The sequence below is a fragment of the Xiphophorus maculatus genome, chromosome 11 (assembly GCF_002775205.1).
Source record: "Xiphophorus maculatus strain JP 163 A chromosome 11, X_maculatus-5.0-male, whole genome shotgun sequence".
NCBI lineage: Eukaryota > Metazoa > Chordata > Actinopteri > Cyprinodontiformes > Poeciliidae > Xiphophorus > Xiphophorus maculatus.
Window position 1 is genome coordinate 16,795,595 of NC_036453.1, and position 13,699 is coordinate 16,809,293.

The 13,699-nt window shown below is 40.3% G+C and overlaps 1 protein-coding gene across 6 annotated transcripts in view; it reads left to right on the forward strand.

Annotated features, from left to right (window-relative positions):
- Window positions 1-13,699, forward strand: part of arhgap32 (Rho GTPase activating protein 32) — a 124,688-nt gene that overhangs the window by 15,495 nt on the left and 95,494 nt on the right. For 3 of the 6 annotated variants that reach the window (XM_023342592.1, XM_023342596.1, XM_023342597.1), the window contains exon 2: window positions 10,088-10,405. In XM_023342592.1, coding sequence (XP_023198360.1) covers window positions 10,311-10,405 — 95 coding nt within the window. In that variant the 5' untranslated portion in view covers window positions 10,088-10,310. The other 3 variants (XM_023342594.1, XM_023342593.1, XM_023342595.1) reach the window with 3 other exon arrangements.

The window sequence follows — 13,699 nt, forward strand, 5'->3', positions numbered from 1 at the left end:
AGCTCAGATAAAATGGCTTCACAGAAATGGTGTTTGTGCCCAACAGTGATTTGGGGATTTAGTGGTCACTGTTGATGCTTCACACAGTGGATTGCAATTTTCTGGGCGATCATTAAAAAGCCTGGCCTGCCGTTTCTGATTATAGACGGTACTGATTTTTTATTTTTATTTTTGTCTGAAATGTTGTTGTATATAGCAGGAAAGTCACGGAGTTGGTAACAGTGGAATGGCTATTAACTGCAAACATGCAGACATGACCTGGTGGGCGGGTTTGTCAGTCTGTCTCTCACGGCAGAGCAAAAGAGAGCAGTGGTTGATTTTTATTCACCTTGGCCGAGGTGAATAAGATCTGCTTCAGCTGACCACTGATCTCCCAGAATTGAGGAGAGTTCTGTTTCAGTGGTCAAGCATGTGGTTGGTAGCTGGTAGCGTTAAATCATCATCTTGTTGAGGATATTCAGTCTTGTTCATAAAATTCTCAGCTTTATATTAAGAGACATGTACCAGCTCATAAAACCAGCTGTTGTGACTAAAGGGCCATTCACACCAAGAACAATGACTGTTACAATAAAATGATAATGATGGGAGCATTCAAACAGTTGAGTGCCAGCCTTTTGTAAGCAGTGATGGCAGCATCCTCTGCATGCTTCAGCTGTGCTGAGGCCTATAAAATGGGATTTAATGAGCATCTACGGCTGTTTGGTTGCACAGAGAAGGAGAAAAAAGTGGAGCAAGCCTCTTGAAAACTCATGCTGTGTAGGCTGACAGGAAATTCAAATTAAACCATTAGTGCCTCACATAGTACTTGGTGTTTTCGCAAGCAGTAAATTGTTTTTAGGGTTTTACAAGAACTAGGATTATTATGCTCAAAAGTTTTTGTTATAGTCTTGATATGGTGCAATAACTGATTGAAAAATTTGTGGCCAGGGTTGGTAAGGCTGAAACTTGGTCAGTTCCAGTCACCAGCTGACTTTTCTATTCAGTGCATTTCTTCAATTCACATGTACAACTTCATCATCTTTGGCGTTTTACTCTGTAAACCACTTCATTCTGATTCTCCAAAATCATTTTCTGCTGTTGGTGACACTGACTGGTTGGGTTGGGGTCACTAGGCCAGTCCACCAGCAGTCTGATTTTTTGAGCAGACACAAAATGAATACATTTTGAGTGTGTGAAATGTAATTGCACATGAGGTTGGTTTCACTGCTCACCAACCTCTAAAGCGTGACTATAACTCAGCCTTTATAGTGGCGCTCTTAGAGGTTCGCATTGACTGCACACAAGCCCAGTTTTGTTAGGCAGTGAGAAACCCCATTTCTCTTTATGAGAACAAATCCCACATTTCTTTTTGTTTTAATTTTCTAGAATGACAGTTCTCATTGAATTGTTCACCTTTTCTTCTCTGGATGATTTAGTTTCCAGATGTCCCAGATAATTAGGAGGATTCATCAGGGAAAATAATTGTGCACCAGACCTCTGCTGTCCGTCCTCATATTTGATAACTTTTTTAATCTGTAGGCGAACTTTGTAATTTATGCATTGCAAATTATGAGGGATTTGTGCATTTTGAAGAATCATTCCAGAACAAGACTCATCTGCACAACAATGAAGCTGTTAGCAGATGAGTTCAAGGTTGCTACCAGTGTTGATGCTGTACAAAGTGGGGTTAGACATTACTAGAGGAATGTTGAGTAGCTCCAGCCTCATTAAACACAACTCAGGGTGTCATTGTAAATGTCAGGGTCTCACAGAGCCATGGTCGAGCTGCAAGTAAGAATAAATTCAGGTGATTCCCCCACAATAGCCACAGAGAACGGTTTCATCCAACTTAAACTGATAAATGTGCCTGCGAACATTTTTCTCAAAATGATTTATGAATAAGAATGAGGAGAAAATACTCTGACATGAGGAGCTATTACCAGCTATCCCTCCATTGTATTGCATACTGATCCAGGCAGGCTGCTCTCACAGTGCTCCAATAAAATATAATTGCCTGTCTGACTGAAATGATTGATGACTTAAAGGAGGGGATGGGAGGGTTGTTGGTCTATGGCAGATATTTAAAAAGTCTCTTTGGATTGCAAAGTATATCTAACTGCTCTGCACTACCCATAAATGAATGAAAAAAGAGATGAGATTGTAGTAGTATGAAAGTTGACACTAGAAGTACATCAATTGCAGTTTTCTAACCGATCTTAAAGAAGCCCGTCCTGCTGATTTTGATTTTGGCCAATACCGGCATTTTTGCCTGAAATGTTGAGAAATTTAGCATTAAAGTGACTAAGTTGGGAGCAGTGGGATGACTATTGCTGGTGTGACCCCTGGGGGATTTGACATTTAACTCAAAGTAGGTTTTAACGTATTGATACTCGCAAATGAAAAATTGATACTTTCTGAGGGAAAAAAAATATAGATAAATATTGTAGAATTGATAAAATTACACAGCCCTAGTATTTTTGCCATTTCACCAAAGAGCCTCTTTAAACTGTTATTGCTATTACTGGTACTGTTTATGTATAAAAAACCTATAATATATAAACAAACAATGCTTAGCCTGGAGGGGGCGCAAGCAAAGCCTGGTGGCCCGCCAGGCTTATGATGCACCGGGGAAACCCTGCATTTTTCAATATGTTGTATAAGTTTTCTTTTCTAATGGCATCTTAGATGTGTGCCTCCTCTGACTTTCTTTGAAACACCTTGATAATAATAAAAATATTCAGTAAGAATATTTAATGCTTCTGATGCTTTGTTCATCAGATTTTTTTTTTTTGCATTTCTAACCAGCCATTCACCAGCCAGGGCCAATCAGCATGAAATTGCCCACTAGCTATTTATCTTTAAGTTCCTACCAGCAGGAAAACTCAGAAACGAACCCAATGCTGATTGATTGTTTCTGCTCTCATTTTGTTCTCTGGGTCCAATTTCCAAAGTGAAAGAGTCATTATTGTAACATGCCATTAATTCTTATCTTTTTTATTATAGAGCCTCAACAGATGACTTTTAGGGAAGAATATCTTCATATTGACCGTTTTGATCCAAAACCAAGAATTCCCTAAACACACACACACTCCCACCCTCTGTATCAAACCAATGGGAAGAGTCTGTTTCTGGTTATCAGTTTTGAGCTGGAATCCACTGTTCTGTTGCAATATGTTGCTTTATTTGCTGTAGAATGAACTTGTGCACAGAGTTGAGCTCACTGTCACATGTTGCCTCGTCATTATGAATCACTGACCTGGAAAATAAAGTTCAGCTTGTAGGCTTCTGTACGTCATTGTCAGGGTTTAGCCATAAAATCAACAAAACCCCTGCATAGTTAGATCCTCACGACTTCACTTAAAGCTCGGGCTGCACATTTGAAAACAAGATAGCTTCGTCAAATAAAGTGAATGTGGCAAAGAAAGCAACTGTATTTCGTTGAACACAGTGGGGAAACGGCTATGTGGGTTAATTCCTTTCAGTTTGGGGTTCCGCTATCCATGGATACCCGAACTCTCGCTAAGACTTCCAGAAACAATGCAGAAAGTAGCGGGAGAGTGAATGCTGTTGCTAGGTCCTTCAGGAACTGCTTGACAAGTGCCCAGGTTGACGTCACCAGCTGATTTGCACATCAATATGTTGAGGCAGAGGCTGCGCTCAACACTTGTTTTTCAGTCGGATTGTTGGTGAGTTCAGTCCATAGACCTCTGACTTTGTTCCCACCAAGGATGAGTAGCAATGGCTGATCTAGCTGGACATGAGAGTTTGTGATGGATACATTCACGAGGTATTTGCTTGCTATGCCACACTGTGAGCAACAGATTGATAGGTTCTGTGTCTCTTTCTCCCATGCTATTTACAGAAAGCTGGAGTAACATTTTAAACAAACCTTAATTGGGTTTTCTGTGGGGGACAACCCCTAACTGCCACCCCCCTGGGCTTCAAGAACAGATTACTGTAATTATCACAATACAGGCGTGCTCCAAATTTAGCCACAGCTAACTTAACTAAGCAGATGTTGCATCTGATTACTCAGCTGCTGTCTATTCAATGAGTAGCAGGATAAACAAGGCATGGCTGGGATTGGGAGAGTTGCATCTAAGGCAGCCTGGTGTCTGATGTAATGACTGTAAGTGAAAATAGGTGTATAATTAAATAATGCAGTATTATACAAAAGTCATGCTCCTGTTGGTTTATATATTTTTTGGAAGGATATAAGTAACAGATGTTCTAAAAGTATAGAAATGGTACATATGGGTATCTGTTCCTGCTTCAGTATTGCTGATTTTTCAAGAGGTTTTTATTATTCATGTAGTAGATTCAACCTATATATTTGGGTGGCATGTACAAAGACGCTAACTTTGGTTTTAGAGAATATACTTGTGACTCCTACTAAACAAAAATTATTTAGGAAAGTCTGACTTTTATTGCTGTGTACTACTACTGTTACTGTTGCGGCTGTAGACTGTACCAGCTTAGCTCTAAATCTGTCACTAGAATACTTCTGCTGTGTGCTTGTAGGGTTTTGAATTAATTGCTGAGCTTAAACATTCAACCATATGCTGTCATAGATTTAAAGAAAGTACTCGCTCAGTTCTGATGTTTTAATGGTCCGGTTCTCTGTGCCAGTTTCTGAACTTATTTTCTATCTAATCATGCATTCTTCAGGGTTCCCATCGAGGGGTTATGAGGCACTCCACCAGGCTAAAACTAGGTTTATAGTTTACGCATTGAACTGGGCGCGAATTCATATGCACCAGTAACACCATCCAGACCAGTGTGCATTGGCCTCTCACCTTCACATTTTTGCCAGTCAATTTTTTGGGGTGCACTGATTGCAGTTCTCTGGGGCTGATTACCAATCTTTAAAAAGCCTGACCTGCTGATTCAACTTTGGCCGATACCAACTTTTTTATTTATTTGTTTTTGTCTAAAAAGTTGCCAAATATAGTGATCAAGTCATAAAGTTCGCAACAGGGGGGAAACAATTATCGGTGCATGCTCTTTTTTTTTACTGTGGTCCATTTTAAATGAACTCTGGGTCAAAGTATTACTATGCAATACAAGGGCTCAAGTTAGTTAACTACATGGCCTCGTTGCTCTGTGCAATCATTGTTAATCTATAATATCCTCCTTGACATGGCTATTGTCCCCGATATGGCTAACTTGCTTGGAAATATCAAAACAAATCTCTTCCAGTGTTTTTTATTTCATTTTTTCAGCATCAATTATAAACATTTTTTCTCTCTCTGGTTTGCTCACATCAGAGCCCCAAAATTATTCTTAAACTCAGAGAATAATCTGTATCATCTTAACTTTGAACAACTGTCACTTAAATGTGTGTTGTTGTTTTTTTTTAAACTGACTGAAAATTAATGGGTTCTGTTAGCGTACATTTTACACCACTTACTTATTCAGAAATGAGCTTAGAACATAAAGTAAAGTAGAAGAAACAGAGTTGTGTGCCGGCTTCTAGCAAACCCTAAAATTACAGCCTTGTCTCACTTAACAGTGTTAAGTGAGACAAGGCTGTAAATGTATCACCCCAGCGTCTCCTCCGCTGTACTGCCATTGTGATGACGGGAAGGATTTTTCCCTCGTGTGTCAAGACTTTTCAGTCCTGACTTTTAATCTCCTCTGAGATGAGCTGAGGCTGTGTCCTTTCACAAGGTCGGCCATTTTCTGTGTTTTCTGCTGCATCAGGTGATCGTGGGAAGCTCGGCCTGCTTTGTGCTGAGCACTTGGTGCACGCGCAAACACACACCTTCTGTCCCGACTAATTCGCACACCTTATTCCCTGTTCACAAAAGGTGCGTGGATTTCCATGCGTCCTACTTATGCAGGCGGACACTGACTCAATAAAAACGTGGAGTTATGTCAGTGTGAACTCGGTGTGTGTGTTGGTGTTCTCAGAATAGCAGTTGAGAGCTACTCTTAGCTCATGTTTCAAATCTTTATAAACAAATGAAGTGTCATCTTGTTCAGGTTTGGTGGGACTGGAATTAATCACAGCAAAGATGATGCCTTCATTTGTGTAGAACTGTTTCCTGACTGCCCATATTTCTACAGTAAGTGAATGTGTCTCTTTGTTAGCAGAGAACCCAGAGGATTATGTGTGCAGGAAGTCTGCCTCAGATGTAGAGGCAGCTGCTTCGTGGGGCTTGTGAAGATCACCTCCCTTCTTTCTCTCCTTTTGGTGTCTCTCCTGTAGGATTACTTAATCTGCCTGGATGAACCCATTGTTGTTTTGGGTCATTTCTCCTGCGTTGCTGTTGACTATTTGACTTGGAGGAAGTCATGTTGTTTATGGTGTCCCAGCAAATATTCCAGGTAAGGTCTGATTCCAGGGATAAGGATGGTGAGAGATTGAGGAAAGATGACCGCATCCTCCTGTTTAAGCCAAGTGACTGGGACTTAATTGAGTTAATAATTGTGTGAAAATAGTGCTTACTTATGGTAAAAAAAGAGTAAGGCTGCGGGTGAGCCTGAGTTTATTTGAGTTCCAGAAATGGACAGGTTTTTACAAGTTTTAAACACTTGAATCATTGTAGTGTTTCTGACAAACAATCTGCTACACATTAGAGTTCAGCGGTATACATTTTGTTTCTTGTTAGTTGCCGATATTTAAATTGGGGCTCCTATTGTTCCACACCAGATATACCAGTTCAACTGAAAAAAATTGTTCTCCTGCCTCCCAATTTCTTTAATAACGTATTTTTGTTTTTGTGAAGTTACAGTAAGTGCTTAATAATGGTTATAAAAATGCACTGATCACAGCATTTCGGGCAGATTTGTGGTGTATACTTAATTTGGGCAATGTTTTAAGAAATATTGCTAGGTTATTTTTTCCCTTTGTTCTTAGTTATATGTCTAAGAATCAGATTGGATGTCTCAACCTAATTATGAGAACAAAATGTTTTTACTAATATAAGAAAGGAAATTAACTCCTTTTCAGGCTTCTTGTCATCACTTCTAAATGCCTCTCACATACTGAAAATGTATATTGTTAGTATTCAACTTCCTTTTTTAAATAGACATAAAGATACAGATACTACTGGTTCGATGCATCTCTACACATTCTGAGCTGCTGTAAGAACTTAATGTGTCAACCAATAATATTTATTGTGGTTTAAAACTCTGGCAGGATGTTCCTGTCAGTTTTATAGGAGTGATTTTCAGCTCCTTTACTATGATTGCACCTGCTGTCAGAGTCAGTATTCGGATCCATGTGAACACTAAAGCAAATTTAGATCTGTTATCGCTTGTTACTGTTTAACAAACACCCTAAGCCCTGGCAGTGCTTCTCTCATCTCCATCAGCCGGGAGCTAGCTGGGACAAACGTGGAACCTTCTTAATTGAAGAAAAGTCAGTCCAAACAGTGGCTGCTTCATGGGATTGAATATGACATGGAATAAACCTCACATCTTTTGAAGCTCAAACAACTCTATTCTTTGTTTTTTCAGAAAATCTGTCCGGCGATGACTCAAAAAGTTGCTATGTGTCTTGTTTACAAAATTAAAACAATTTTGGGTCATTCATTCTTTCTTTCAGATAAATATCTGAAAACCTGGGGATCATCCTGGTCTGTTACTTTCTCAATGTTTGTAACAGCAAGTTGTCGAGCTCAACAACAAGCTCAACTTGATGTTGAGCTGAATCACTAAGTTGGAGGTAACTTTGCTCCTTGAGCTGGGCGATGGTGTAGCAGAGAGTCCATTCGTTTAAACTTCCAGTGACATTGTCACTACAAAAATTTTTACTCTGGGTTTCTTTTTCTTTTCTTGTGTAAAACCTTTGAAGTGTTCAGTTTTGGGAAACAAGTTTCATTGTGTCCTGAGAGGAAACTTGATCTTAAAGGTATAAATAAGTAAAGATGCACTGATACGGTTTCTCATTAGTGCTCATTAATTATTCACAGAAGAGAGGAGTAAACGCAGCATGTGTGAGGGCTTTTGCTATAAAACTATAAATGTCACTTCTACTAATTTATAGCGAAGGCAAACTGATTTAAATTTGACTTTTTCTATAAAATATGTTTGAAATGAAAATTTTACATCCATAGGGCCATCCATAGTGTGAAAGACTATGAAGGATTTACTTCATGTTTTCCATGTTGGGGAGGATTTTTGACATTTTAACAGTTCTTTGGTTGACAGTGGCATGATCTGCTGTTTTTCTTGTGCCTCCAGGTGGAACAGTGTAATCATTTCTAGTGTCTGTCTTGTTTCAAAATATTTCAGTTGGTTGTGTATGCTGCCTGTTTCTTGTCAGTCATTTTCTTTTTTAACGACTTTGTTTACCCTCATCTGTCCTGGTGCCCCAATTACAACCATCTGAGTTCTGCCTTCTGCATTCCTAAGAACAAGGTTATAAATAAACTTCAAGATAAGTTTTGACATTCATTAAACATTTAAAATCACTCATGTTGGCATTTCAAAGCCTCCAAAATTAGATTTATCCCTCACCTCCAGTTGAAAGCTTAAAAGAATAAAACCGAGCAACTTTGTTGGAATAGATTCTGACTTCCTGGTATCTGCTGAAAGTCTTGCTCTCGCTCTCTGTCTTGCAGTCAAAATTAAACATATTGAAAATACTGTCCATTTAATAACTTCTCTGTGCTTCCTCCAACTTCATCTTTAAAAGCACCACACTGAAACTTAGAGTGGCCAACTCTGAGTATCCGTCTGTCTGTATCAACTTCGGCTCCAAAAACATTGTTGTCAGAGCAACCTGGCAGCCCTTAGTTATTTCACTGACAGGAAAAATATTGGATTTTCCTATTTTCTACCTTGTTTATCACCAGACATGGCCAGTCAAGAAGAAAATGTGCTTACCAAAGGATTCCCTCCTGCATCCCAAGCAATGTGTATTTCCTCCACAATTTTGCAATTGTTTGTGTGATTTTTTTTTTTTTTTTCGCAACCAAAATCACTGATTTTGTTGTGCTACTTTAGAAATTTTCAGAAGGAAGTTTGCAATAATTTTTTCTCATTAGGTCAGTTTATTGCAAGGCCTGTAAAATAATTTCCCCCTACCATCATGGAGAACAGAATGAAACCGCTTTTCTCGGTTCGGTTTTTTGTGCTTATTTATAACAGTGAATATGGCTTCACTCATCATATTGATCTGGAACTATAACTTCACATGAAGTAAGGCTGACGCAGGAAGAACAACTGCCACCTGCAGGTGTGAGTTAGCAGTCACTTAAACCCAGGGGTTTTTGAGCAATTTTATGGAAAATTTGCAGTAAACTCAGTTATTCATTGTACGGAAAAAATTTTCTGGGGATGTGGGTATTTTTTGTGAATTTACGCAACTGCGGAAGGGCGATACACTCTAACGGATGTGTCTAAGTATTGTATGTTTGACCTTAAACTTCAGTTTTATTCACATGAATTATTTTTGGGTGCAAGGCTTATGATGCAACTTAAGTACATTTAAAAGCTTGTCGCAATAAGCGATAATCACGTGATAAATTAAAATGAGCTCGATAATTTCTACTCTGATGATGAATAGTTTTCTAAGGGAAGTTTTGTTTACACAGACTTAATCATCCATTTTATTTCTGGTTCCAGTGGGGTGAGGGTTTTATTTCCATTTTCTCTCTTGTTTTTGGTTGTTGTGTTTTAGTCTTGATATTTAAATTTCTTCCAGTTCCCGGGGAAATTTCATTATTGTGCAATTATTTTACTTGAAAATGGTCTCAAAACGACAATATTATCGTTTATCGCAATAACTTCTGGGGCAATTTACCGTCCAGTAAAATTAGTTTTTGTGACAGGCTTCTGCATGCACGCAGATTCTGTAATTAATGCCAGCTGTCTGATGTAGTGCAGTTGTAGCTTTGTTGTTACCTTGATGGTGAAAAGCCTGATCATTCCAGTTTGGCCTGAGAAGGGAACTTGAGAGCAGAGGATGGCAGCGTGGCCCGTGTTGGTGTTCAACTGTTGATTCACACATGGTGTGTGTGCCAGAACCTCCATGTGTTTACACAGTGCCAAAATCCTGCTCATGATTTTCATGATTATTTCTCTCCCTTCTTCCCTCCCTTCCTCTCTCTTTTCATGTTCTCCTCATTTTTCTCTACAACACTCATCATTCCCTCAGCTCTGGGTCCCCTCTGATTCCTCCCCCACTTTTCTCTCCTCTCCCCCACTCCTCAATCCCCTCGTCGTCATCTCTCTTGCCTCTACATGTGATTCCCTCTGTCTCATTTGTCTTTTGCCTTCCTGATCTACCTCTTCACATCTTCTCCCTCTCTCTCTCGCTCGTCCCTCACTCCCTCCCTCCCTCTCCTCTGGCAGGCTGCTCATTGCGGTGAGTCAGTATCATGGAGGCAGGCAGCGGGGCTGCCGCAGCGGTGGGGAGTGCAGCACTGGGACTGCTGGGAGCCACAGCCACGTCCAGCCATGACATCCTGGACAGGTAAGCAGCTGGCACACACCCCCACCCTCAGCGTTAACTCTATGCATTGTGTGTGTGTGAGAGAGAGAGAGGTAAAGGACCACACCTCAGGTAGGGTTTTAGTGAGCATGCTAGTTTGTTTATAGTTATTGAAGAAGTGTGTGTTTGAGGATTTAATGTGTGTGTCCCTTTTTGTCATGACTCCATGTTCCTTGGGTAAATAGCCTGCTTTACGACAGTTAAAAGATTTGGTGTGTATGTTGGTGTGTGCGTGTGCGCACATGTATATGTTGATGGGTGAGTTCCTCAAGGAGAAATGACACCAAGGTATGCGCAAGCAGGGGAGAGAGAGGAAGGGGGGGGAGGCATCGATGTTTAGCCGTGCCTCACTGCGAGAGCTGAGCTGATAGGGTGAGTTTGCACAGTCACCACCCCACCCTGTATAAAGTTTGCCCCCCACCTCCCCACCCCATCCACGACTCTACTCCCAAACAGAGCCTATCAGCCCCCATAGCAACTGGAAGACGGCCGTCCCTAATGGTCTCTGCTGGAAGCCTCCATTCACATCTCCAGCAGCCCCAGTCATTCAGCACCACCGACACCATGCAGCTTTCAGCCAATTACGTCATCGTTCCAGCTGCACGCCCACACCAGCATGCTCATGCAGTGTCATTACACGCACGCACACACACACATCCTCAACCATGCGTTACATGCCAACCAACACACATATGGACCTGCATCTAAAAATCCTGCTTCTAATGCTGAAGGCTGTTTTACCATAAACACACACAACATTCCGGCGCATGGCGGCTTGTCTTAGCAGCCAGCAGGTGCTGCGGGGGATGTCACTTCTTTCCTCCACATCACAGTTGTTAATCTTTGTTGGGCTAATCTCAAGCACTTCCTGGGAATCTCTTCTGGCACGTTGGGCGATGAGGCAGACATTAAGGCGATGACGTGTTCAGCTTCCTGTTTGCCTTGCTGCTGTGGTCACCGTCATTAAATGATTTGTATTCAAAAGTATTCAAACCCTTGCACTTTAGCACATTGTGACATTACAGCCACAAACTACTGAGTATTTTTGTCTGATTTTATGTGACCAACTCAAAGTAGCACATAAATGTTAAGTTGAAGAAAAATTAGGCGTGCTTTTCAGTTAAAGAAAAACAAATCTAATAACTGAGGATTTATTTGTTTTCAGCCCTGTTGAGTGAATATTTAGTAGAACTTTTTAGCTGTCTTCATAAAACACTGACATGTCAGTCAGATTGAATGGAAAGTATCTGTAAGCAGCAACTTTCAAGTTTGTCCACAGATCCTCAACTGTATTTAGGTCTGGACTTTGACTGGGCCGTTCCAATACACAAATTTGCTTTTAAGGGTGGTGGTCCTGCTGGAAGGTGAACCTCCACCCCAGTCTCAAGTAGGGGTGCACTGATAAATCGGGCCCAATTTCCTTACTTTGGTCGATACTTGAGTGAGAAACCGATCTTATCCACTGATCTTATCTGCCTCTGCAAAGATCTGAAAATCACCTACTGTCCCCTTTTGCTCTGCAGTGAGAGAGAGCTGATGGACAGACCCACCCACCAGCTCACGTCTACCAACTCAGCAACTTTGGACGATATGAACCTAAACTTTTACCAGGATATTTTGGGGTACTATTGTGATAATGAAAAAAGTGACAATCAGAACTATTTACTGCTCCTTTTTTAGGTGTGGCAGTGACTGCATGACCATACAACCTGCAACCATAGCCCCACAAACACAGATAGTTGTATTTTAATCCATTTGTAATATGCTTCCTAAGGACACCGTTCACGATTTCTGACACTAAATTGCACACAATAAATGCATTTAGTCATATTTTTTAATTGGCTGATGAGCATTGGTGAGCATTGATGAACTTATTGAACGAACAGTGGAGAAAATACTAAAACTATCGATGCCAACAATAAAGGGTTTTCTTAAGCATTAATTGGAATTTATTGTGACAATGATAAAGCTAAATTCATGATATCATGATTATCATAAGAAATTTATTTATTTATTTTTAAATGATAAATGGTATGATAAATGCCCACACATATTTGTCTCTTTAGGGACTTTTATGACCAAAAACATCTGTCAAAATCTGAATCGGCAGGTCAAACAGCAATCGGTTCACCTCTTTCTTGAAGTGCACGCAGTTTCCTATTGTAGCCTATTCCTCCAGTCCTGCTAAGGGAGCTTGATGGTGTTTTTTTCTCTGCTGGATTAACATTATGTTATGTGTTTTTTTGTTGTTGTTGTTTTTTAGGGCTAGGGATAACCATTAAATCTACTCAGGCCCTCCACCTGCCCTCCGTCCATCTCCGCTCCTGAACTAGGTCTAAATCCTGCTCTGGGGTTACCATGGCAGCAGCAGCTTAGCATATATTAGACAGCGGTCCAACATGGCAACTGACAACAGTGTGGAGGGAAAAAAAAAAAAAAGAATGAGAGGAAGAGAAAGGCAGGGCGTTTTGCCAAGGCTAGTGATTTATAAAATTTGTCCGAGAAATCCTGCTGGGTGAGGCTGGATCAGAGGATCAGCAGCTTGGGATCAGGAGGGGGGAGAGTAGAGGGGACGGGTTCCCCGAGATGACACCGAGAAATGGAGCTAAAAAGCTTTAGAGCTGCATTCTGTCTAGTGACTCTCTAATCCTGCTGGTTAGATGATTAATGCAGAAACAAATTCTGCATGAGGATATGTTAAAAACCACACTTTTCATTCCCTATTTATGTACATGCTCTGGCTGTTATATGTAATATGAGCACGTAATATTTTCAATGCGGTCTACATTAGCTATCCCCTTTTACACAGCGACGTACTCAAGTTCACGCACTGCAAACTTTAATGGACACAAAACATACAAAGCAAATCGTTGCCTGATTCTTTGTTTCAAGGAAAGAAAAATGACTGTAGGCAAACACATTATTCATGTGGTGTAAATCTTCCCTGAACTTTGACTTTACTACAAAAAGTACAATTTACTCTTCCTAACTGTTGTCACAATACTGTCATAAAATATTTCATTAGTTGATCTCCTCTTCCGATGATCCCTAATGGAAATTTGATTAATCGGACATAAAGTTGAAATGGCATCCTTTTTTGTCTTCAAGCTACAGTACGTAACTTTTACAAAATAAGTATTTCTACATATTTATTAAAACTGTCACCATGTTGTGTCAGTATAATATTAGACAGACAATCTGTGAAAAGGTTTATCTCCTCCATTTCCTCCATTAGCTACTACTGACGTCTGACAAAATACAGCGCTCTCAACCAAC